Here is a 25,747-nt window from a genome sequence, read left to right as displayed (position 1 = left end):
GTGGTTGCTGGGATTTGAACTCTGGACCTTCGGAAGAGCAGTCGGGTGCTCTTACCCACTGAGCCATCTCACCAGCCCGGTTTTTGTTTTTATGTGCAAGGAATTGCTGTAGGAGGAAGGACACCACGAGAAGTTGGGGAGGTGCCTTTCCTCTGGCTCTTCTCTGAATGGACTACATCTTCTTCTTTTGTGCCTTGACCTTTGAGCCAAGAGCCTGCAGATCTGAGTACAAGTTCCGTTTCAGGATGGCACTGCTGCACAGCAAGGCCCCCTGCAGGGCTCCCATCAGCCCACAGGTGAAGATATCTTGGCCTAGAAAGCAAAAGCAGTGACCCATGAAGATGGGGGTAACAAGGGTTCCTGTGTTCATCCCTCCATATCAAAGCCGCCCAAAGAGAGGCAGCCTCAGATAGAACCCAGGACAACAGCCAGCCAAGGCAGCCCAGCTCCTGGTATCGGCTTGAGGATGAGAGCAGAAGACTATGCCAGGGAAGTCCAGGTTCTGGCAAAGTGAGGCAGTGTACCTGTCAGGTAGAGGTTGGGGATGGGGGTTTGGGCTCTTATGGAAGCCATTGCATGAGGATGCAGCCGAGCCAGGTCATGGTCCGCTCCATAGGTAGCTCCTCGGGGTGCAGCCAGATAGTACTGGTTGGTCAGTGGGGATCCTCCGGTCACACTCTCCACCTGAGGAAACAAAAGGGCAAGGCAAGGGTGAACAAGGGACTGTGGGACTCTTGTTAACCTCGGGCTTTATCCCTGTATGGAAGAAAAGCCAGTTAAGGGATGCATTGTCACCTCCAGCACTGTGTGTCAGCACCTACCTTGCCCTCCAGCTGTGGGAACAGTTTCATGATCACCGACATAGAGGCTTCCAGGAAGGCATTTTTGAGGGTCTCATAGTCAACACCACGCTTGCCCTTTGGCTCCTCCTGCCACTCCTCGAACCATTCAAAGGCCATGGGTACCAGCGCAGTCATTGTGGATCTGTCTGTGGGTATAAGGCCATGTTATTGCTGTTTGGCCCTGCCTTGCCCTACACCCAACTTCCCTGGACTTCAAGCCCTACCTGGGAATCGGTCCTCCCAGGTTGGATCCTTGCTTGATGGGAAGGCAATGAAGAGAAGGGGAATGTGTTCTGGAGCCTTTTCCTTGGGCATAGAGACATAGCGCTCCATCCTGTGGATGAGGGAGGGGGCGTGACTGCCAGTCTTTTAGGCTTTTCCTCAAAGCCACCAGGACTACCCAAACAAAGGTTCATCTCCAGGGACTTCCCACAGGGGAGAAGAAACCAGCACAGCTTTGGTGTAGAAAGCTTTTTTTAGAAGTCCATTAGAGACTGCACCTCCTCCCTCAACACACACCCTTCTCATTCCTAGAACCATGTGGAGGATGGAAGCAGGGTCTTGTGGGATGAGGCCCAATGCTATCAGTCTTCCCCACCCCTCACATCTTACGCTTTGTCCATGTCTGTGTCAAAATAAACATAGTAGTTGGTGGACTGAAGCTTCAGGTCCTCCTTGGTGCCTTTCAGACAGATGAAGATTGAGAGCATGCTCAGACCAGGCCTTACCATCGCCAGCTGCTTCTTCACATCTGCAGAGAGCCAGTGAGGATTGCTGTGCAGGAGTTACAGCCAGACAGCCACCCCTGTCAGGATAGCCTCAGGATGTTCCCTTTTCTGATCTGTAGCTTGATCCTCAGCTGCCAGCTGGGACAGAGACCTGGCCGGTTTTATAACTATTTCTATAGGATCCTGGCAGAGACCTGCTCTTAATTAAGTCTCGTCCTGGCTATGTGAGATGTAGCCTCAGATTCCTTCCAAATCTACCACCTCTGCTCCATGTCCCCTTAGTCATAGGTGCTGGCTTCCTGCTGATTCAGAGCAGAGCGAACTCACAGCACCTCTGGACAATCAGGCCGTTTCAACCCTCCTCTTTATACATTTAGATGTTTCTTTATTATAGATGTAGATGGATAAAGGTATGTCTAGATGTGCAAGAAGCCAGAAGACAACTATCTTCTTCCACTCTGGGGATTTAGCAGCAAGGACTTTACACTCTGAACCATCTCAGTGGCCTTTGTTTGTTGAGGCAGGGTCTTGTGTAGCCAAGGGTGACCTTGAATTTCTTATCTTCCTGCCAACGCCTCCTGAGTGCTAGGATTACAGCCAAATCCACTCTAGTTGTCTTAGCTGGCTCTAGGTAAACCCAGGGCTGATGCAAACACTCTAACCAACTGAACCTCATCCCCAGCTCTTGTCTGCCATTTAACTGAGTCTTTTCTATCAAAGCCCTGGTTTCTCTGGCAACGGAAAGCAAATATACAGGGTTGTGTTTCTCAGCCCGGAAGTACAAGGTAGACATTTGCATCTGACAAAACAGAGTCCTCAGAGCTCTGCCACTGCCTCTGTGAAGGGCTCCTCTTCCCCTGTAGTCCTAGATTCCCCAAATATAAATGCTATGTTCCTGGTAACACAGACTAGAGATAGACAGTGGACTGCCCAAGGAGAGGGGAGCCCACCCAGGCTGGGCGTCTAAGCTTCACAGATGAAATATTAGTTCAGAAGATCGGTCCTTTACCTGGCAGATGGCGGACAGTGTCTGGCAACAAGTGCTGATAGGTATTGAACATTCCTGCATTGGAGATGACAACTGGGCAGTAGATGTTCACCAGCTCTTGTCCCTTCTTCACACTGACACCTGCAGGCACAAGAATTTGGCTGAGCTTCTATGAGCTCTGTGGAAACAAAAAAGACCTATACCGTTCTCTAGATCCCTCTTAAGGGCTAGGAATACAGCTCAGGTGGAAAGCGCTTGTCTAACATGTACGAAGCCCTAGGTTCCGTGCACCCCATACCCACCATAAAACAAACACAATCCAGGAAAGTGTGAAATACATTCCTCTCAAAGCATTAGCTGTAGTCACAGCATGGTGACATGTTCCTGCAATCCTAGCATGTAGGAGGTAGACGCCATATAATCAGGAATTCGAAGGACAGCCTCAGCTAGCTAGTGAGTTTGAGGCTAGCCTGAAACACATGAAATCCTGCCTCAAAATATTAGTTCTGTCTATAGCCACACTATCCAGATGTCTCCTAGGATAGGCCCTATTTTCTCAGACCTAGAAGTTCCTCCAGCCAAAGCAGGTCCCAGGCACATTGCAAAGTCACTTAGCCCTTGCCTCAAATGCTTCTGTGCTTGCCCTCTCTAACTCTTCTTATCCACCCATATGGATTTACCTTAGCCACGCCCTGCCGTCCCAAGAACACTGGCTCTATGGAGTCCCAGCCCCTCCTTCCCTGCTGCCAAGTTCCACATCTACAGTACTCCCCAGATGACTCAACCTTCATGAAACACCAAGGCTTCTGTTATGTACTGAAGCCTGTGTGTCCAACCTCATCTCTGGCCACTCACAAAACCATTATGTCAGACCTGACCTTTTGTAAGAATTGTAGTTTGATTCCTTCATTTTGTGTGTGTGTGTGGGGGGGGGGGGGGGGGGTAGGAGTGCTACAGCCCATGTGTGGAGGTCAGAGGACAACTTGCCAGAGTTAGTTCTCACCATGTAGGCTGTGGGGATCATCAGGTTTAGTGAGTGACTAGATCATTTATCCACTGAGCTATCTCACCGGCTCAGACGCCAGCCTCTTACCGTGCATAAACAGGCTGGCTTCCACCCCAGCCCACTGACCCCACAGCCCAGTACAGATCTCTTACCACACGCTCTCCCAGCTGAGTCCAGCAGCACACTCTGTACAGTGGCCCTGGTGAGGACAGCGCCCCCGGCCCGCTGAATCAAAGGGATGGTATGGAAGGCGATCTCACTGGAACCCCCTCGGGGGTAATATGCCCCTTGTATGTAGTGGTCAACCAGCAGAGCGTGCAAGGAAAAGGCGGTGTGGCTGGGAGTTACTCCTACAGAATGAAGGAAAGAAGATGAGCATAGTGGTCACTTGGCACCATTCAGGAAGAAATAGGGCTTCCTGTGAGCGACCACAAGAGTCCATCCTAGGATGAGAGTGCTCCCGAAGGCCCAGGGTAGGTAATGAGCTTTGTGGAATATAAAACCATTATGCTTCCAAGATCAAAGAAGTCACTGACACTGTTGGCTAACGAGAAAAATCAACCTTGAGCAGTGTACATGCCTATAATTTCACACTCAAAAGCTACACCAGGGGCTGGTGAGATGGCTCAGTGGGTAAGAGCACCCGACTGCTCTTCCGAAGGTCCAGAGTTCAAATCCCAGCAACCACATGGTGGCTCACCACCATCTGCAACAAGATCTGGCGCCCTCTTCTGGAGTGTCTGAAGACAGCTACAGTGTACTTACATATAATAAATAAATAAATCTTTAAAAAAAAAAAAAAAAAAAGCTACACCAGAAGGATCATTGATTCAAAGCCATACTAGGCTACGGAGAGATCTAGACCAGCCTGAGCAAAGTCAGAACTTTTCCTGGAGGTGTAGGGGACAGGGAGAAAATGCACTTGGGTGGGCTCAGTTAGCTGGATGCATGAAAGCCTGGATTTGATCTCCAGCACCACATACCCCAGACATGGTGGCACATACCTAGCACTAGGAAGGTAGAGGCAGAAGGATAAGGAATTTAAGGACATCCTCAACTACAAGAGTTCAAAGCTTGCCTGGAAGACCTTGTCTTCAAAAAGGAAGAGAAAAACAAAACAGGAGAAGAAGAAAAGATAAAAGAGAGAAGAACAAAAGATACGTTCCAGAAAGTAAATAATAAATCATTTCTACCAGAGTCCAACATGGGTCAGACTTCTCAGCCCTGATCCACAAACTCCTGCAGGCCTGGGGTCTATTCTGGCCTGTCTCAGGCAGATGGGAAAGAAAGACCAAAGCTGGGAGAGAGCCTAGAAAAGCCTGGGCTAACAGCCACTCACCGTAAGTGGGGAAGATGTAGCTGAGAACAGCCTGGAGCTCACGGGAAGCCCCAAGCTGCTGCAGGACTTCAGCTAGGCTCTGCGTAGACGCTCGGCAGAATGGAGAGAAACGAGTCAGTAGCCCAAACTTGCTGAGGAGCTGAGTCAAGGGCAATGGGAGGAACTTCAGTAGAACTGCATGAGAGACTCCACGGGCCACCACCTGGGATAAGAAAGGTAAAGTGAGTCTCAGCTCTGGGGTGCTGGAGCCTGGTCACCGCTGCAGCAGTCAGTGCTGACTGCCAGCCCAGCAACACTTACTCAGAATTTTTGGACTTGAAAAAAAATTTTAGGCATGGTGGCTCAGGCCTGTGATCCCAACAGTTGAGATGCTACAGCAGGGGGATTGCCATGAGTTTAAGGGCAACCAGAGCTATACACTGAAATATAAGCCAGGACTATGTAGCAGAACTGTCTTCCTCACCACAAAACAACAACAAAATGGGCCCTGAGTTTTTCTCATTCTTCGCACTCAAATGAGACTATTTGCTCTTCCATTTCATGCTCCAAAAAGTATTGTTTTTCTTTTATACAGAGAGTTCCGAATATTCCAGTGACCTTGAACTCCTGAACTTCCTGCTTCTGCCTCCCCAATGCTGGGATTACAGGCTACGCCATCACATCCAGATGCTGAGGAGCTTGGGATGTAGGTGCTACGCCTGAGCCACATCCCCAGCATTCAGATTCCTTCCAAGCATCCTGGTCCAGAAAGCAGGTTATGATTTCATATGCTCGGCAGAGGCAGGTGGATCTCTGCTGAGTTCCAGACCAGCCAGGGCAGCATTGTGAGACTCTACCTCAAATACACAAAAGTCTGGCATATCTCAGAGGACATCTAACTTCCTCAAAGCCTGAGTTAGCAAGGGTACGATCTAGAGGCCAGTGTGAGGACAGCAGCTGGGGAGCCAGGCAGGGCACAGGCATACACAAGCGTACACTGGAACCAGGACAGACATGACCATTCCTTCTTGCCTCCTCAACTCAGCCCTCTCCCCCTACCGCACCAGTTTCTTCACTAATGAAAAGGCCAGTCTTGTTGGAAATAAACTAGGGATGCTAATCATGGTGCATACTACCTTAACCAACTCCATGTACTTGTCAATGACAGCTTCTTCCTTGGGGAACTTCTTCTTAAGGCCCTGGATGTATTCTTTCCTCCCACTGTACATGGGGAACTCCTTTCGGCCATTGGGCCCTTCTAGTATCATCAAGTCAAAAGGGGAGGCCATGGGGGCCCAGTCCAGTTGCCCTTCAGTGATCTGGTCCAAGATAAAACGACCAATGTTGCCCTCTCGCATTCGTCCAATGTAATGAATTCCTGTTGGAAGGTGCAAAGGAAAGGAGATATAGAGATAAAAGGGATTGGGCCCTGGAAGTATGCCAAGTAAGGAAGAGGTTGTCTTGCTTGGCTATGTTCATGTCCAGAGGGGGCTGCCCACCCTTTCTATAAGAAACAAATCAGAACATATACCACCCAACGCTTGCCCAGTAACTAGGCCATCGGACAGAAATGGAGGTGCCCAGAGAGAAGTTGAGACCTCCAAAACATTGAAATGCCCCCATATCACTCAATAGTGTGTGTTATTAGCCATCTAAAGACAAGGCCATGCTCCTAACCCTTTCCCACACAAGCCTTACCAGTGTCAAATTCAAGGCCATTTTCCCCAAAGGTATGACAACAGCCACCCGCCTTGGTATGTTGCTCCAGCACAAGGACTCTCTTGCCAGCTTTAGCTAGAATCGCCGCTGAGGCCAGTCCCCCAATGCCGCTGCCGATCACCACTGCATCCAGCTTCTCTGGTACTCGGTTGACTGAGAAAGCTGTAGAAGGGAGGAGAAGGGTGGGCTTCTCAGACGAGGGCAGGAAAGTCAAGTCAAAGAAGCCGGGGTCCTTCTCTAACGTGTACTCGGTAAGAAGTCTCTAAGGCTGCTGGGCATGATGGTGTGCTCCTGTGATGGGAGCACTTGAAAGGTGCCTTAGGAGTCCAAGATCATCCCACAGGAGGCCAGCCTGGGCTCGTTAGACCCAGTCTCAAAACAAGAGGGGAGGCAGACCTCTCTTTTAAGGCAGTTTCTTTACTCTTGACTAAGATGACTCAAAACGTTCTACCAGGGAATACTTCGGGCCAGACAGGCAGATTAAGCAGCGATGAGTCTTAACCCCTACTATGGACTTGAGGGATTTGATACCTTTCAAAGAAAGTAGGACTCAGCTAGCTACTGTAGAACAAAACCAGAAAGATGGCAACTGTGCAGGTCTGTAACCTCAGTACAGACACTTCTGTGAATGCAAGCGAGGAAAGAAAAGGCAATAAGGCTCAGGGTGGGGGCTGGGGGGCACTGGTGGTTCAGGGAACTGGGTTTCTTTGGAAGAAGCAAGGTCTCTGAGTGCCAACGGAGGTGGAGCAGGCAGAGCTGCTCAGAGGCTGCTACTCTGAGAGGTCACAGCACCAGCCTCAGAAAAGGAGGAAGGTTGGTGTGCCAGGAACCTAACCGAACCAAACTGGAATGCACAGTCAACACAAGACCTGGGTTTTGTTGTTTTCTCCCAGTCTTTTATTTCCTTTCCTCCTTTATTTACTTCCTTTCTTTGATTTTATTGACTCGTGTTTTTTAAGACACACGGTTTCACTACACATGTAGCCCTAACTGGGCTGGAACTCCCTATGTAGAGATCCACCTATCTTTTCCTCCCCAGCACTTGGATCACAGGAATGTGCCGCTATGTCCAGTAAATCTGCTCATTAAACATCATTGCCCAAGGCCAAGTGTAGGGGTTCACAGCTTTAGTCTCAGCACTCGGGAGGCTGAGGTGGGAGGATCTCAGTGAGGTCAAGGCCAGCCTGGTCTATACAGCAATAGCAAGTTCCAAGACATCTAGAACTATAGAGAGAAACACTGTCTCAGACAACTAAAAACTAAATAATAAAAAAAAAAAATCTCCATCCAAGCCATGGTGGCTCACATCTGTAATCCCACCATCTGTAATCTCTTGCTGATGGTGGTTGGAGAATTACTGTGAATTTGAGACACACTTGTCCTGTATAGCAAGTTATAAGCTAGCCTGGGTTACAAGTGTGAGACCTGCCTCTCCCCTAAGCCACAAACAATAACAATAATAAAATAACTGGGTGTGGTACCTCTGAGGAAATAGAGGCACAAGGATCAGGAGTTCAAAGTCAGTCCCCAATAAATAGTGCAGTTAAGGCTAGCCGAGGCTTGCCTAAAATTTACAAGTCAGAGGCTCCTGGAGGTCAAAGAGGTGATCCTTGTTTGTTTTTTGAGTTTTGCATTTGGGGGTTTTGGGGGTTTTGGTTGTTTTGGGGTTTGATGTGTACATTTAGACAGGGTCTCATTGCGTGTGTAGTCCAAACTGGAATTAAATTGGTGCACCACTATGCCCAGCTCCAACACTTCCTTAAAACGTTGAAGGGCAAACATGCTGGTGCATGCTTGTAATCTATCTCACCATGCTGGGGACAGAAGAAGAGGACTGCTCCGGGTCTGAGCCTGGGCTGCAAAGAGAGTTCAAAGCCAACTCCAGTACAAAAGTGAGACCTGTCTCAAAAACACAAACCTTGGGAGCACTCTACCCGTGCTTTAGAGATGGCGGTTCACTGGAGAGTGGAGTTCTTATCCCTAGCCAGTACTGAAATTCCGAAGTTATAATCAAGCTTCAGTTCTATGAACTGGATTACATTTTGCCTGTCAACCCGCTTGCTAGGAAAACTTTCTGTGCTGCTTCCCTGTGTCCCCGAGCATTGCACAGAAGTATAGGGAAAAGTTGGCTCCAGACCCAAGTAGGGGAAAGGTCTCTTATTCTGTGTAAGCCGTGAGCTGAACAGATTCCAGCTGGCGGGGCTGGAACTTGGCGTGCCAAGGGTAATGCCTGCACCCTTTCAGAAGCAAAGAACACTAAATTATGGAACCTCTGTGTGCAAGAGAAGTTTTCCCAGCACTTTACTAATGGGGAGACATGAGCAGAAGGCCCGAGAGCAGTCCTGAAACCCATCAGCTGACCTTGTTTGAGAACTTTCTTCCTAGCCTCCTTGTCGGTCACCAGAGGTTCAGGCGGTCGCTTGACATCCTCGGCGAAGGGGTTCGGGGAACTTCCGGCGAAAAGGCCCACATAGACCCTGTGGAGGATCACCAGCAGCAGCACGGCCAGCAGCAGAGCAGTGATCCACATGTTGCTGCCAGGGCTCGGAAGACCGCGTCCTTTCCCCGCAGAGCTCGGCTTTTATAGCTGAGGCCCCGCCCCTCTAGTTCGTCTTCCGAGGAATACCAGACTTGGAGGAGCCAAAACATTTTGACTCACGCCTGCGCAAAACTGATGAAGATTGTCCATCCTGGACCTCCGTATGATCTTTGCAGAGCAGGAGTTCAATTGCCTAGTGGGAAATGTAGTTCTAGCGCGAGACAGGCGACACTGCACGGCTGCGCGAAAAGGGGGATGTGGGATCCCCCCTTACCGGAACGCTGGGGACGCGTCCGGTGAGCAAGGGGTCTGGGTTAGGGGGTGAGGGAAGTGAGGGTGAGGAGGACGATGTCGGGTGGAAATGGTCACCGCGGGGCCACAACAAGGATGAAAGTTACAGGTCTGAGATCCTGTCTGGGAGGCAGAGAAGACCTGGGTTCTGGTGCCTGTTCCGTGTTGGATTCGCTGGAACCTCGGAGGCAGTTCATTGCTTTCCTCCCTCTCCTCTTCCAAGCAGTGATAAAGTTTCTGTGTTTCTGTGCCCACACAGCCTCTGTCTGGGTATCTCGATGAGTTGAGACCTTGTTGAGACCTGCACAGGAGCTCTCCCAAACCTGTCACCCCAGGACTGGCAGCCGCACACCGACGTTACCCCTAGGTGGATTCCCCTAATTGTAACCACTCTATCAGGGTCTCAGAGTACAAGCCACCTAGGACAAGCCTCAAGAAAGACTAAGTCAAGGATCATCCTGTGTGTTTATTTGCATTTAAGGACGCACCAGCTTCCAAATCAGCTTTTCAGAGAGTTTAAGCTCCAGCAGACGGTCTAGATATCCTACCGTCTTAATGTTGCCCTTTGAGGAAAGTAGGTCTGAAATACGTACTTGACTTAAGAGGGATTTGTTTGTATAGGAGGCCCATTTCCTCAGGTACCCACTATCAGGAGGAATGACTTCGTAACTTTGAGTGTTTTGACCTTATTTTAGGCCCCAGCGGTGCTCCAGTCCGGTATGTAAAGCAGGTCATGCTTCTATGCTACTTGGTTCGTTTTCCCCACAGTAACAGGAGAGCCTTCCTGAGACTTTGTCAGTCCTACCTGTGACCCTGCCAGGTTAGCTGATGTGTGTGTGTCTTATCCTATGCTGTCATTTAGGCTGAGATGGAAGGAAAGGAAAAGAGAGGTAGATGCTGAGGTTCCGGGGGGGGGGGGGAAGCTAGTTCCTGGGGTGGTTCAGGGAAGACATCACCACCATCCTCTCTAGACCACAGGCAGCCAGGCGTGGAGCCCAAAAGCTGTTTGTTACTGGCAGTCAGTCCTTGGGGAATGTAACTCATAGTCCCCTAGTGGAGGACTGGCTCCGTGGAGAGGCCTCCCCACTGACTTAGTCCTCTGAGTCTGTGAAGTATGACTGTCAGTTGTGTGAGAACCATCCACTCTCATTTTCCCCCTTGATATCAGGGGTTGAGCCTCTTTTGCTGCCACTAAGTTACAGTTCCAGCCTTTCCACACTGACTCTTTGGTGTGTGGGTGTGAGCATGCATGCCCATATAGGAACAGAAAGACCAGAGGGACTATAAATTGCCTGTTCTGTCACTCTGTGCCTTCTACCTTTGAAGTTGGTAGAATTGCTTCTCTGACCGAATGTGGAACTAGGCCCATCAACCAGCAATCCTTTTATCTCCATCTACCAGAGTGCTAGGGAGCCAAACTCAGGTTCTTACCCTGAAGCAAGCCCTCCTGCCCACTGAGTCATTTTCCCAGCCCCTTGTGGGTTTTGTTTTTTTGTTTTTTATCTGGGTGAGCAGAGCGGTGTGTGCCATGGTGCAGTGTGGAGGTCAGAAGACAATTGCTTCTTTCTTTCTACCAGTCTCCTAGGTCCCCCCTAGGGACTGAACTTAGGTCATCAAGTTTGCTGGCAAGCACCTCGACCCACTGAGCCATTTCACCTGTCCTTGCTTTGTTTTCTGTTGAGACAGAGTCTTGCTAGGTAGTCTTAACTGGCCTGGAACTCTATGTAGATCAGGCTGCCCTCAAATACACAGTGATTCTCCTGCCTCTGCTTCCAGATTTCTAGGAATCTGGGCATACGTTCATGCGGGCATACACCACCATGTTGAGGATGATCTCTGATTTTTATTTTTATTTTTTCAGTTTTTTTTCAGTTGTGGGGTCTGAACCCGGATGTCACTTGTGGTAAGCAATAGCTTTACCTCTAATATGTATCCCAGGCCTTGTGTTTTGTTTTGACTCTCTCACATCAATCCGTCCCCCTAAGACCTAGAGGTGCTCGCTCATGAGAAGGCTGTCTCCTCGTGACACAGACTTTTGATGTGATGGGATCTTTGTCCAGCCCTCTTCCTGAGGCAGGCACCATAAGACGAAAGGACAGGGCTTTTGTCTCCACCCTTGAGAAGTAGAAGCAAGCCTCAGCTACATAGCAAGGATGAGGCCAGGCTGAAGACCATCCATAAGACCTTCTCTGTATATCTGAGTCCTTATAGAGAGGGAGAGAGAAAGGGAGGGATGGAGGGTGAGAGAGAGAGGGAGAGAGAGAGAAGGGCTGGAGAGATGCTCACTTAAGAACATCTGCTGCCCTCGCAGAGGACCAGGATTTGGCTCTCTGCACCTACGTGGCAGCTCTCAACCATGTGTAACTCCAGCTCCAGGGAATCCAATGCGTATGGACATCTGCACATACATGGCACACACACACACAGAGAGGAGTACACAAATGAAAAGAATACACTTTTTTAAAAATTGGGTGTGGTAGCACATACTTGTAAGCCCAGCATTAGGAAGGCGAATGGGCAGCTCTCTAAAGCTCACTGGCTGGCCATCCTAACCTGCTCATGAGGTTCCAGGCAAATAAAAAGAGATCTTGTCTCAAAAAATTAAGGCGAACAGAGCCTGAGGATCAACAGCTAAAGTTGTCCTCTTCACCCGCTCACATGCACATGTGTACACCTGTACACACATGAACCCTGCACATATATGCATGTGTGTACACACACGAGAGCTGATCTGGAGATGTAGCTCAGTGGTAGACTATTCACCTGGCATGCATGAAGACCTGCATTTGATCCCCAGCACCAGCACTGCACAATAATTGAGTACACACACACACATACACACACACACACACACAGTTTCTCACACACAGAGAGTTGACCAGTTTGGCTTGGCAAGGTTAGGACATCATCTTGCATTTTGAGTATTTCTATCACTCCAGGAAACAGGTCTAGTATTGTAAGGCCCACAGCTCTACCTGTGTCTAGGATCTGAACAAAGCCAATGCAACCGCCAGTCAGTCTTATCCCCCAATAAGCCAGCAAGGTCTCAGTGATGTTGTGGCCAGAAACAGACCCCACTTCTTAAAACAGTGAACTGTTTTCCAGACACTTACAATCCACCACCACCACCCCCAATCCTCTGTATGGTCCCTCCAGTCCCATGGTGTGTGCTGTTTACTAACAGTAGACATCTGGCTAAGTATCTTGTTTATTTAGAATTAATTCACACTTGCTTAAAGATTTTGAGTCTTTTCCCTCTTGAACAGAGAGGCATGACTGAATGATGAAGCCAGTCCCGATACTCCACTTCTCTTTTTCCAGACTGAGGCTCCACAGTTCCCAGGGGCTCCTTTCAGGACTCATAGAAACCTCCTGCACCTTGGTGATGGCACAGAGGGACGGTTTTTATTTTCCTTTGGAGCCTGAATGACTGCCGAGAAGGAAGGCGAAAGTAAAGTGCTTGTCTCTGCTGGTGACTTCGGGCCGCAGGCCGTCATAGTGAACCCCTTTCAGAACCCGAGGACAAGGCCCACCAGAACATGAGTCATGAGTGAAACATCTTGCTCTTTTTTTATTGAGAAAGAATTTCAAGATGGGCAGGTGAGTACTCCTACTCAGGAAGGAAGGTGCTGGCTTGGGATGTAAATGAGACAGAGACTGTGGGGTCTTACAAATACTGTGGGGACATGGTCATATATCTTTGTTGTAGGAGATTCTGGGCTGAAGGTGTAGTTCAGCCGTAAACCATTGGCTGTGGGTTCCATCTCCAGGATGAGACAGACAGACAGAGAACAGAGGCAGGAGGGTCTAGGCCATCCTGGTTGGGACACCTGTGATGCTAACACTTGGGAGGTAGAGACAAAAGGATAAGGAATTCAAGCTCGTCCCCAGCGACACAATGAGTTCTAAGTCAGCGTGCGCTACAGAGACCCTGCTCAAAACAGAAGCTTCTGTCTGCAGACTCTGCAGATGGTACCTTGTTTTCTGAATAGCTCCCAGAGCCTTGATTCCTTTTGCTGGGGTTGGGGAAGGAGGTAGCACCTGAAATTCCCTAAGAAATGAGTTTGGCATGGACTCACCAACGGACTCCCTGTCCTCTTCCCTGTCCATCACTGGCAGACTGTCTTACTTAGCTTTCAGTTGCTGTGATAAACACCATGACCAAGAGCAGCCTGGGGAGGAAAGGGTTGATTCCATCTCACAGCTTACATCCCATTGCTGGGGGAACTTAGGAAAGGAGTCTGGAGGCAGGAGCTAAAGCAGCTGTGGAGGAGCACTGCTTGCTGACTTGCTTGCTCCTCTGGCTCACATCCAGCCTCTTTTTTCTATCTCCCTGGACTGCCTGACTGGGCACTGCCCACAATGGCTGGGCCTTCCCTCAACACTTGTTAGTCAAGAAAAATTTAAGCAGGCAGGGTGGCACCTGTACCTAATCCCAGCACTCAGAAGCCAGAGACAGGCAGAGATCTCTGTGAGTTCAAGACCACCTGGGTCTATGTAGTGAGTTCTAGGCCAGCGAGGGATACACACTGAGATCCTGTCTCAAAGCAACGAAAACAGCAGCCTTGTCTAAAGATCAGCATGGCAGAGGCGTCCTCTCAGTGGAGGGTCCCTCTTCAAAGAGGGCTCTATTTTATGTCATGTTGGCTAACAGCTAAGCAGCACACTGGCCACCACCCTGAGACTTCCTGCTCAGCACAGTCACAATGGAAGCCCACGTGAGCCTGGAAGCTAGCCCTACATTCTGGGCCATCCCCTCCATCTTGCTGCCCAGAAATGGGGATTCCAAGGCCAGACTACAGACAAAGCACTTGCTGGGCTCTCCAGGGAGATCTCATGCTCAGAAAAGGACACATTGTTCTCTCTTCTAAAGGGAAGTTTCTGGAAGGGATCTGAAATGTAGACAGAGAAAGATGAAGTGTTCCTTATATATAACACCAGGAATCACCAAATATTACTGAGATAGAATTTTAATAAAAAAAAATTGTAGCTATACTCTGTATCTTGTACTATGCTGTTGCCTATGGAGACCATCAAAGGCATGCCCCATGTTGCCTTTTGCTGGGAAACTTGGGTTACTTGCGAGGACTTTAGAAGACTTAGAGAGGGGGCTAGAGAGATGACAACACTGGCTGTTCTTCTAGAGGGCCTGTGGCAGGTGGCCCATAAGCACCCATAACTGCAGCTTCAGGGGACCCAGTGCCCTCTCTGGCCTCTGCAGGCTGTGCACACATGGCATAAACTCTCATAGATACAGACACTTAATTTTTAAAAATCAAAATAGAACCAGGTGCAGTGGCGTATCCCTTTAATCCGAGTACTTGGGAGGCAGAGACAAGTGGATCTCTGTGAGTTAGTCAGAGGCCAGCCTGATCTACTGAACAAGTTCCATGCCAGCCAGGCAGCCTAATCAGACCCGGCCTCAAAATAACAGAGGGAGCTGGAGAGACGATTCAGCGACACGTGCTTGTCTTGCAGAGGATCCAGGCTCAGTCCCTGAACCACATGGCAGGTCACAACCACCTGTAGTTCCAGAGCCCAGGGATCTGATACCTTCTGCCTCAAAAGGTACCAGGGATGCATGATGCTCATAGGCATACACGCAGGCAAAGCACTTGCATATGCATACACATCAAATAAGTCTTAAACATTTCAAATAAATAAGAATAGATTTTTTTAAGGACTCCTTTCTTTAAAAATCAAATCAAGTCAATCAAGACTTACAGAGGTGAGACCAGCTCTAGCCAGATGCTAAGACAGGCCAGGCTGGTAGAGAAGGTGGAACTGGTATTGTAAGGAGTAGAGGACGCAGACTCTTGTGCAGGAAATCCATGTAACATCAGAGGTCAGAGGTCAGAGGTGAGGTGAGGGTGTGTAGTGGGTGTTGCCATTGCATCAGAGTGGAAGACGATAGTGCTTAGACCTTTTAAGGTCAGAAATAGAAGAGTCTGGTCTACTGTAGTGTGTTGGGCTTCCGATCTTTCTTACAACGTATAAAGAAGTCAAAACGAGGATCAGGAAAACAACTAAACGGGTAAGAACACTTGCCATGCAAACCCAGGGACGTAAGTTTAAATCCTCAACTGCACATAAAAAGCCAGACTTGACCACACAGATGCCTATAGCACCAGTGCAGTCGAGAGCAGAATGGGGTCTCTGCCAGGCCTGCTGTATGTGAGAAGCTTCATGCAAATAAACGAGAGGAGCAGAGTATCGGGATAACCTGGGTGTCTAGGGCCCTGACACAGCACTGGTCCATCCCTGTTTTGTTGCTGGTGGTCCATTTGCAGCAGCGACCTCCTATACCTCCAGGCTGGGCTCTAAGGCGTGCGACGCTGCCCCTGGCTCATTATCATTCTTCCTCCTCTGTTCTTTCTTCTTTTTTCTCCTTTTTGTTTTTTTGTTTTTTTTTTTTTTTTGATTTTTCGAGACAGGGTTTCTCTGTATAGCCCTGGCTGTCCTGGAACTCACTTTGTAGACCAGGGTGGCCTCGAACTCAGAAATCCACCTGCCTCTGCCTCCCGAGTGCTGGGATTAAAGGCGTGTGCCACCACGCCCGGCTTTTTTCTCCTTTTTGAAACAGGGTCTTGCTGGGTCTTGCTCTGTAGCCCAGGCTGGCCTTAAGCACGCATTGTCCTTCCTCAGGCTCCCGAGTGCTGAAGCCCAGGCTTGTACCACTGGGTCAAACTGTGCTGTTTTTATTTATATATTTTTAGAAAAGATAATATACTTACATATTCCAAAGCAATCTGAAAGTAAGAAAGATAATAATGGAAAGAAGTTGCCTTCCGTCTGTGTGGTCCCCTTCTTCCTTCCCTCCACGCGCCACTTGCCTGCTGGAGGCATGGCTGTTCCTTACTTGGGTATGACCCTGGAAATAGTCATGAAGACAGGGAAATGTATTTGTGTATTTCTTTTAAAGATGGTTGAGAGGGGATGAGGCAAGAAAGGAATGGTAAGGTAAATGAAACATATTAGTAGACTACAGGGACGTGGGTCTTGGCTGAAATTTCTCCACCTTACCAGACATAACGGCACACCTCTGTCACCTTAGCACTAAAGAGGAGGAAGGGGCAAGGGGACACTTGTCCTCAGCACATGTTATAAGAGCCAGGGCCGTGTAATGAAACAATGGTTCAAAAACAAACAGTAGTGATAAAAGTGAATATAAAATATATTTTATATAAATATAAAAGAAAGAGGTGGGGTTAGTCTGTCTTAAACCCAGAGGAAAGGAAAGCAAAGTCCCATAGGTCACGTGGAAGATGGGCTGGGGGAAACCTGCAGCTAGCCCACAGGTGAAGCAGTATGTGTACGCTGCCTTCTGCAGCCCTAGCACTTGCTGACGGCTGCATTGCCTCTCACTGTCTTCCCGAGTGAATATTCGTTACGTTCTCGAGCCCACCACTGGTCAGCGTTTAGTGTTTGTTCACTCATGGAAACGGTGCTACAGGGAATGAAAATAGACACATGGCTCTGCAGTTAGATAAGCACCTGACTACAGTGCAGGCCCGGGGTGGGTACAAGGTGGGAATCCGGGCAAGGATGTCACTCAGTCCACAGTGTGCCTGTCCCTAATGGATGACACCTTGGTTGTGGGATGCAGACCTATAATGCCTATAGACTCGACACTCTGGGGATGGAGGTAGGAGAACCAGAAGTCCAAGGTCATTCTCCATAGCAAATTTTGAGACAGCCTGGAATACATGAGACCTTGCCTCCAAATTACTCTGGAGGGCTGATAAGTAAGAACACTGACAGGTGTCCAGCCTGGTGAGCCACTGCGCCCAAGGGGAGACTTGCATGCAGCCCAATACAAAACCCCACATTTGTTAAGGAAACATTTACAGCATTAGAACATCCTTCTTGCAGTTTTCTTTGTTTCTCTCTCTCTTTCTTTCTCTTTCTCTTGAACATGTGGTTCTTGAGTATGAATTTTGTAGGTGACAATATCTGTTGCAAGGTCAAAGGTTAGCAATATCAGGATCTGGTGAGTTGTAACCTTTGACCCCTCCAATCAAAAATTTTTTATCCTGTTTTTTGACCTTTGGTAACCTGACTATGAAAACATTATCTCAGAATAGTTCATATGCCATTTATTTATATGTATTAATGAGGTTTCTCTAGAGAGCAGAACTGATAGAATGAGTACACACACACACAGATTTATTAGAGTGGCTTACAGGGTGTGGACCAAATAGTCCAGCAGCAAAGTCCAAGAATACAGTAGTTATTCAGTCCATGAGGCTAGAGTCTGAGCTGGTCTTCACTATACACCAGAATCCCAAGAAAACAGGCTCTAATGCCAGTAAAAAAACAAAAACAAACAAACAAACAAAACCAGTGGATTTGCCAGTGGAAGTGAGGATCAGCAGGCAGGGCTAAAGCTTCCTTCTTCACCACCTTTCTTTAGGTTGCCAGCAGAGGTGTGGACCAGATTTAAGGTGGTCTTCCCATTTCAAATGATCCAATCAGGAAAATGCCTCACAGGTATAACCAGCAGCTCAGGTTTTAGTTCATTCTAGATATAGTCAAGTCGACAGCCAAATAGGTCATCATATTGTGTTTTTTAAAAATGCTTGGGGCTGGAAGGTTGACTCTGCAGTTAAGAGAACTTACTGCACATAAAAAGCCAGACTTGACCACACAGATGCCTATAGCACCAGTGCAGTCGAGAGCAGAATGGGGTCTCTGCCAGGCCTGCTGTATGCGATAAGCTTCATGCAAATAAACGAGTGAATTCTAGGACAGCCAGGGCTACACAGAGAAACCCTGTCTCGAAAAAAATAAAAAAACAAACAAAGAATTATGTATGTGTATACAATATATTTTGATCGTATTTGCTCCTACTTCTGCCCCTAACTCCAGAATTACCCCTGACCCCTCCTAAACTCATGACCTCTCCTTCATTTAAAAAATAATCACCCAGCAAGTCCAGTGTATGTTGCTCCAGTATGTGTGGGTGTGCAGGGAGCCACTGGGGTGTTCAGACCTGCCAGGGCCCGCACACACCAGAGAAAACTCCCCCTCTCTGTCATGTGTGCTTTTGGTTTATATTTGTTTTGAACTTACTGGTTTATATGATTTTTTTTCCCTACCATGTTAGGTCCACACCTGTGCCTGTGGTGTGACTGGGGATGGTCACACCTGTGCCTGTGTTGTGAGTGGGGACAGTCACACACCTGTGCCTGTGGTGTGAGTGGGAACAGTCACACACCTGTGCTTGTGCTGTGAGTGGGGACAGTCACACACCTGTGCCTGTGTTATGAGTGGGGAAGGTCACACACCTGTGCCTGTGTTATGAATAGGAACGGTCACACACCTGTGTCGGTAGTGTGAGTGGGGACAACAGTTAACCTGTGCCTGTGGTGTGAGTGGGGACACTTGTAAAGGGCTTTGCTGCTGCTGTGTGGTTTTGCTTCTTTTGTCATTGTGGTTTGTCGCTGTCTTGCTTTTTTGTACACTGCTAGAGGCAGGGTTTGCTGAGTGAAGGGGCTGGGCAGAACACCTCAGTGAGCTCACTGACACAAGCCTCAGGACTTGCTATCACCAGAGCAACCTTTATAAACTTCCTTAGGACCTGGTGAGATGGCACAGCAGTAAACCTGCTTGCTGCCAAGTCTGCTGAGCTGAGTTCAAGTCCCCAGACTCACATGGTAAAAGGAGTGACCTAGCTCCTACAAGATGCACTCAGACCTGCACACACACACACACACACACACACACACATTATTACAATAAGTAATCCTTTCATAGATTTTTCTCCCCCTCTTTCTCTCTCTTCTCCCTTTCTTTCTCTTACGGTGGCTACCCTAGTCACATTCGTGCTACACAGTGCTAAACCAGCTGCACACTCATCTTAAGATCATATGAACCCAGTGCCTGAAGCAAAAGCCTGCCTGTATCACCACCATCATAGGAGGTGAGGGCTGGGTTAGGCCTTTCTGCAGCCTACACTGGCCTTAGATGCTTGACCCTGCCTCTCAGCTCCCAAGTACACCGCCACTCCTAGTGGTTCGCCTTTATAATGTTGTAGCTAATTTCTCCAAAGTTCATTTCTTTGTGATTCTAGGAAAAGGTAAGAAATTTAACCTATGGTGGAAAGGAGATTATTACTGCAGGAAAGTGACCCTGGTCTGCCTGTTTGTCTTGCAGCTAGAAAGCGTCTCTGCTGGGCTCTCTTCATCGTACAAGGACAAGGGTGCACTCATGGCTTTCAGAGGAATTCCTGTATGTATCACCCGTAAGCCTTTGTGTGTGCTGGAGACAAGGGAAGGCATAGACTCCGGGGGCTCACGCCCTGGGAAAACACAAACCTGCCACACAGAGAGTGTCTGTCTGAGATCATACTACCCAGAGGATGAGTGTAGAATGCACTGGGGATGCCAGCAGCACACCACGGCCTCAGAGGGGGTGTGCTTGTGTTTATTTACCATTCAACAAGGCAGATACTTGTCTCCCACATTACCCAACTGCAACCTCACAGTCAAAGTTTGCCAGGAGCCCCACTCTAAGAATCACTTTTAGCCAGGCAGTGGTGGTGCATACCTTTAATCCCAGCACTAAGGAGACAGAGGCAGGCAGATCTCTGAGTTCAAGGCCAGCCTGGTCTACAAAGTGAGTTCCAGGATGGCCAGGGTTACAAGGAGAAACCCTGTCTTGGGAAAGAAACAAAAAAAAAGGAATCACTTTTAGGCTGGAGGAAGTGGTGCAGGCCTGTAAGTCCAAGCATTTAAGAATTTAAAGCAAGAAGGTAAGAGTTCAAGGCCAGACTGCACTACATAGCAAGACCAAAACAAGATTGGATTTAGAGCTGGGGTGTGCCTCGGTGTAGAATGTGTGCTCAGTATGCACTGGGCTCTGAGTCAGTCCCCAGCAGGTACACACACACACACTCTCTCTCTCTCTCTCTGTCTCTCACATGGGGAGGAAATAGCTTAGTCAGTATAGTGCTTGCCTTGCCAGCATGAGGCTTTGGTCTCTAGAATACACAAAAAGCCAGGTGTGGTGTGTGCTTGTAACCCTAGTGCTGTGGAGGCAGAGGCAGCAGAACCTTGGGGCTCACTGGGTAGCTAGGCTAACCAAATCAGGGAGCCCCTGGTCCCAGTGAGAGTCCTGTTGCAAAATACAAAGTGGAAATCTTCTGAGAACACCCAAGGTTGACCTCTGGCCTACATGAGTGTGTGCGCACACATGCACACATTTTTAATATCAGTCCATCAGAATAGAGTCTTCCAGCCTCTATTTTCCAGATATTTCCTCCCCAGTGGGTGGGAAGAGCTGCGTGTGGGGACCCTACCCTCACTTTAAAGGCCTCCTGCCCCTGCAGATCTCCGAACTGACGAACCATGGCATTCTCCAGGCCCTGACGGCAGAAACTAACGGGTGGCAGCCAGGTGGTAAGGACCTCGAGGGCCCTGGGGGTTTGGGGGGAGACTCAGATCAGAGCCCCCAAGAGTCCACTTGCTGTGGTCTGCATCAGCCGCATTCTCGAGCTCTCTTTCAGAATTCTATAGGTTTATTATTCCCCACCAAAACTTAGAAGCAACCCCGGGTTAGGAGCTAGGTTATCTGTGGGTGGTTTGCTGTGTGCTTCTAGGCAAGCCATGTAATCATGTCTGACACTAGTGAAAAAAATCTCAAAATTATATCTGTCTGTCTATCTATCTATCTATCTATCTATCATTTATGGGGAAGGGGATAGGCCAGAGGATGGACTTGTTGGAGACAGTCCCCTTCTTGTGCCACGCGGATCCCAGGGATGACCTCAGGTCATCTGCCTTGGAGGCACTGAGCCATTCCTTGAGCCTGCGATGTGAACTTCTCTCACCATCAGAGACAGTGTGAAAATGAGGCAGCACGAGTGAGAGGCTCCAGGAAGTCTCCACTCTGCCCTGTGCAAGGTGTTTGCTACCACCATACTCTCAACTCAAGTCATGTGCTCCATAGTGTATTTTAAAGAAAGATATTCAAAATGATCTTGGAGCTACATCCTCTGGTGTAAACTCTGGCTCCCTTACATATGTGGCCTTGAACACATTGCTTAAACTTTCTAGTCACCCTGTCTTCTGCTAGAAAACAAAGATAAGCAGGGGCTGGGGACAGTGGGAGAACACTGGCCTGCCTTGTGCTGTGGATCCCAACATCTGAAGGGGTGGCCACAGCGGGAGCAGGCATTGCTCCCAGCAGGAGCTGGGCGAACAAACCCAGTAAGGATTAAATGAGATAGCATGGAGCACACAACAGTCTACTTTGTAGTGAGCACCCAGTCACACACACCTTTCTGTATGTTTCTTAAGAAGGTTGTTGTTGTTGTTGTTGTTGTTGTTGTTGTTGTTTTGTTTTTTTAATGTGTGGGTGTCTTGTCTGTGCACCACTTTCAGTCAATGCCTGCAGAGGCAAGAAGTAGGCACCAGATCCCTGGACCTGGAGTTACACACAGTGATGAGCTGCTATGTGGGTGCTGCAGATCAAATCCAGGTCCTCTAGAACAGCAGCCAGTGCTCTTAACCACTGAGCCCTCTCTCCAGCCCCTCGATGGTATATATATATATATATATATATATATATATATATATATTTTTTTTTTTTTTTTATTTTAGAGACAGGGTTTCTCTGTGTAGCCCTGGCTGTCCTGGAACTCACTCTGTAGACCAGGCTGGCCTCAAACTCAGAAATCCGCCTGCCTCTGCCTCCCACCTGCTGGGATTAAAGGCGTGCCACTGCCCGGCTTACATTTTTTAATCTTTAAATGCTACACAATACTGGGAATGTAGCTCCGTGGTAGAGCATTTAGGTCTAGTTTGCCCATGGCCCTATGTTGTTTGGTATTTTGAAACACACACACTATTGCTGCCATGCCCAAGTTAGATTGTTAGATTCCCAGGACCCATGTGGTAGAAGAAGAGAGTTTGTCCTTCAATTTCCTCATGTGCACTGTGGAATGGACACTCTCACACATAATAAATAAATGTAATTTTAAAACTTTTGTTTTGTTTTGAGGCAGAGTTTCTCAGTGTAGCTGGCTGTCCTAGAACTAGTTCTGTAGATCAGGCTGGCCTAGAACTAGTTCTGTAGACCAGGCTGTCCTAGAACTAGTTCTGTAGACCAGGCTGGCCTGGAACTCAGAAGCCCACCTATTTCTGCCACCCAAGTGTTATCTCAAAAAAACAAACAAAAAAGTAATGTTCTTGGCTAATTTCCATTTACAGAATGACTGAGTCAGTGCAGCTTGTTTGATGGATAAATGGGAGCGGCAAAATAATCGAGTCAACTAAATACTGAAAGAACGAAAAATAAAAAAATGTGAGCTGCATTAGTTATTGTAGAGATAATTGGCTTTACACACACACACCCTCCTGTGGGTCCCATTTCAGGATTGTCTTCAGATCTAGCCAGGAAGGCCATCCTGGTTCCGTGGGGACAGGGACAGTGCATACAGCGTAGTCATCTCTCAGGCACCAGATGGGTAAGGCTACCTCAGACCTTGGCCTTTCTGTTACATAACTGTTGTAATGGCCCTGTCCCCATGGCCAAGGTTTCTTCTCCCCGACGCGGTCAGATTGCTTGTAGGTGAAGGGTCACAGGATTAGAGATAGGTCTACAGTGATAAAGTTACTGGACAGCAGAGTCAAAGATAGGAAGGCGGCTGTGCTCTGCCCCACCAGCCTTCCCGCGGACGGGCCACACTTCTCACTTGTTTTTGTTGTCTGGTTTTTTGTGTAGATCAGGTTGGCCTTGACCTTGCCGTGATCCCCCTGCCTCTGCCTCCTTAATGCTGGGCTCACAGGAGTGCGCTGTATGGCTCACACTCTCTCTTTTTTTAAAGAATTGCTTGTTATGCATACGTGTGTGTGTCCATGTCAGTGAATGTCTCCGAGTGCCTGTGAAGGCCAGAGAAGGTGTTGGATGCTTTGGAGCCAGCGTAGTGCGTGGCTTTGTGCTGCCGGGATGGGTGCTGAGAACCAAACACAGACCCTTTGGAAGAAGAGCAGCAGCTGCTCTTAGCTGCCAAGCCCTCTCTCCAGGCTTTCCTTTCCTGGAGGGGAGCTGAGGACCAAACCCACAGCCTGGCTCTTGCTAAGCTGATGTTCTGAGACAAACCCCCAACCCCTCATTCTTCCCTCTTTGTCCAGCCACTCTGTCCCTCATTTTTTATCTCCCACAGTCTTGTGTGCTAAGGGTGGAACTTTGTTTCTCTACTCATGCAAGACTAAGTTCTGTTGACTTTCTACAGCTCAGAGTCTCAGTGTCTGCCTCCCCAAGCCTGGAAGTAGCAAGGTGGAACTCCCTAGCAGTAGATCAGGTTGGGACCCGGAATCTATTTGCCCCCATCCTCTGACTTGCTGGCCCCGGGACCACGACTGTATCAATGTAGTGAACACTTGTTGAACTCCTATGCCTGGGCTATGTACCCAAGTTAGAAGTTGCAGGATTGCCTCACGCTCCCGTTCCTGGGAGAACTCAGATGATTAAATAATTTGGCCAAAAAAAATACAGCTAGTAAGCAGCAGAGATGAACCCTGCCCTCCTTTTCCAGCCAATTTTTGCCTAGTTGTCATCAGCATTTGATATTTGATATTTCATCTGCAAGACTGTTGTATCAATCCGGTTTTCATTACTACAGCAGAGTAGCAGAGGCTGGGTAATTTTATGTGGAATAGAGGTTTAAGCAAGCATGGTGGCACATGCCTGTGTTTCCAGCACTTGGGAGGTAGAGGTAGAAAGATCAGGAGTTCAAGGTTACTCTTGGCTAGATAGTGAGTTCAAGACCAGGGCTGCAAGAGACCCTACCTAAGAAGCAAAGAAACGTCTCAAGGTCAAGGGGCTACATCTGGTGTCCTGCCTGAAATTGGAGTCCTAGATCGGTGCAGTCTATCACATGACAAAAGAGAGGGAACATTGGAAGTGTCCCTTCTGGCTCCTCCTTACTGTTTTATTCTGAGGTAGAGTCTTACCATGTACACCATGCTGGCCTCGAACTCACAGAGCTCAGCCTGCCTCTGACTTCCAAGTGCTGGGATTGAAGAAGTGCGCCATCATGCCCGTCTTTTTTTTTTTTTTTTAAATTGTATGAACTGTGATTTTCATAAAAGCCAAAGTCAAGTCTTCTGGCCAGCACAAAAGATACACCCAAGCAACAGAGCCTATTTGCCCAAGGTCACTGCAAGTCAAGAGTTCTCCTCCTAAACTAAAAGGTTTGATTCTATGGCAGACTGAGCAATGACTTGTTTCATATTCTTTTCAGTCTTTTATTTATTAAAAATTTTCTCCATTGCTACTACTATTTTTGAAAGCAAGGTCTCACTGTAGCCTAGGCTATCGCTTAACTCACAGTAGTCTTCCTCAGTGCTGGGGTAACAGGCGTGAACCACCAGGCCTGCCTGGCTTCAGGTTGATAGTCTACAAGATTTCAAGTTGTTCTTACACAAGAGTAACAATGGGATGCAGAGTTTTGTGTCAGAGCTCTTGTGCTTCTGCTTTGGCTTGGTATCTACTTTGTAATACGGGATAACTTAGACATTTGTGAAAGGGCATTCGATAGTGGCATATTTACAAAGGTGACACAAACACGAAACGAGCAGTCTGTGCACATGTATATTTCACTCTGATCCAGCAGTTCAAGATATCCTAGCACTCCAGAGCCAAATATGAGCTCCAGGGCTGGCAAGAGAAAGGACTTGTTATGTAAGCAGGACCCTTGCATGCACTCCACGCAGATCTCTGACCCAGTGTTTTTCCTATGACAGCAGCACCCAGGCTTCCCGAAAAGCTGTTTCCGGGGATTTAGTGACTAAAAGGAGAGTAGGGAATGGTTGAATGCTGTAGTTAGGGAAATGACAAGTGCTCCTGCAGCTGGAGTCTGAGGCAGGAGAAGCTCTTGAGTTTGAGGCCAGTCTGGGCTACAACGGATATTCTCTCTCAACAAGAACAAAAACCAGCCATCTAAACAAAACCTCATGAAAGGCTAGTCAGCTTGCTGGCCACAGGGGTGGTTTCTGTTGGGAAAGATTCAGTGCAGGGGAAATGACATTGCAGTGTCCCATGCTCTGCACAGGGTGACATGAGCAGATGTGCCCTTGCTTTTCTTTATTTTTTGTAGGATGGGTTCTCCCTCCCTCCCGTCTTCCCTCCCTCCCTCCCTCCCTTCCTTCCTTCCTTCCTTCCTTCCTTCCTTTATTTCTTTTGAAACAAGGTAGCTCAGGCTGACTTGAACTCACTTTGTAAATGAGGCTGGCCATGCATGAACTCACAGGGATTCGCCCGCCTCTGCTTCCCAATGCCGGGATTAACGGCTTGGGCCACCATGCCTGGCT

General features: G+C 48.4%; 2 protein-coding genes across 5 annotated transcripts in view; one reads left to right on the top strand and one right to left on the bottom strand.

The window, feature by feature from the left end:
- Nucleotides 1-86: 86 nt before the first annotated feature.
- Retsat (retinol saturase) lies at nucleotides 87-9,198 on the bottom strand. The gene is made up of 11 exons (XM_021165592.2): nucleotides 8,963-9,198; nucleotides 6,581-6,763; nucleotides 6,019-6,260; nucleotides 4,904-5,105; nucleotides 3,717-3,914; nucleotides 2,580-2,699; nucleotides 1,455-1,593; nucleotides 1,067-1,176; nucleotides 822-988; nucleotides 525-684; nucleotides 87-312 (listed from the first exon to the last, which is right to left on the bottom strand). Exons 1-11 carry the CDS (start codon nucleotides 9,129-9,131, stop codon nucleotides 173-175), a joined length of 1,830 nt encoding a protein of 609 aa, XP_021021251.1. The 5' UTR covers nucleotides 9,132-9,198; the 3' UTR covers nucleotides 87-172.
- Nucleotides 9,199-9,259: 61 nt separating this feature from the next.
- Elmod3 (ELMO domain containing 3) overlaps nucleotides 9,260-25,747 on the top strand; it is a 34,543-nt gene continuing 18,055 nt past the window's right edge. Inside the window, exons 1-6 of one of the 4 annotated variants that reach the window (XM_021164710.2) lie at nucleotides 9,260-9,436; nucleotides 10,127-10,251; nucleotides 11,293-11,334; nucleotides 12,753-13,031; nucleotides 19,587-19,661; nucleotides 20,761-20,830. In XM_021164710.2, coding sequence (XP_021020369.1) covers nucleotides 12,978-13,031; nucleotides 19,587-19,661; nucleotides 20,761-20,830 — 199 coding nt within the window. In that variant the 5' untranslated portion in view covers nucleotides 9,260-9,436; nucleotides 10,127-10,251; nucleotides 11,293-11,334; nucleotides 12,753-12,977. Of the gene's footprint in view, nucleotides 9,437-10,126; nucleotides 10,252-11,292; nucleotides 11,335-12,752; nucleotides 13,032-19,586; nucleotides 19,662-20,760; nucleotides 20,831-25,747 lie in introns of those variants that run through there. The other 3 variants (XM_021164709.2, XM_021164711.2, XM_021164708.2) reach the window with 3 other exon arrangements.

The sequence above is a fragment of the Mus caroli genome, chromosome 6 (assembly GCF_900094665.2).
Source record: "Mus caroli chromosome 6, CAROLI_EIJ_v1.1, whole genome shotgun sequence".
Classification (NCBI taxonomy): Eukaryota; Metazoa; Chordata; class Mammalia; order Rodentia; family Muridae; genus Mus; species Mus caroli.
Note: the sequence above shows the minus strand (reverse complement) of the source record. Positions and strands in the feature narration are given on the sequence as shown.

Coding starts and splice junctions, on each gene's coding strand:
- Retsat (XM_021165592.2), bottom strand. CDS start 9,131: ATGTGGATCACTGCTCTGCTGCTGGCCGTGCTGCTGCTGGTGATCCTC. Junction 2,700..3,716: donor CTCAGCTGGGAGAGCGTGTG/GTAAGAGATCTG, acceptor TTGTGCCTGCAG/GTGTCAGTGTGAAGAAGGGA. Junction 313..524: donor CCCCAACCTCTACCTGACAG/GTACACTGCCTC, acceptor TTTGCTTTCTAG/GCCAAGATATCTTCACCTGT.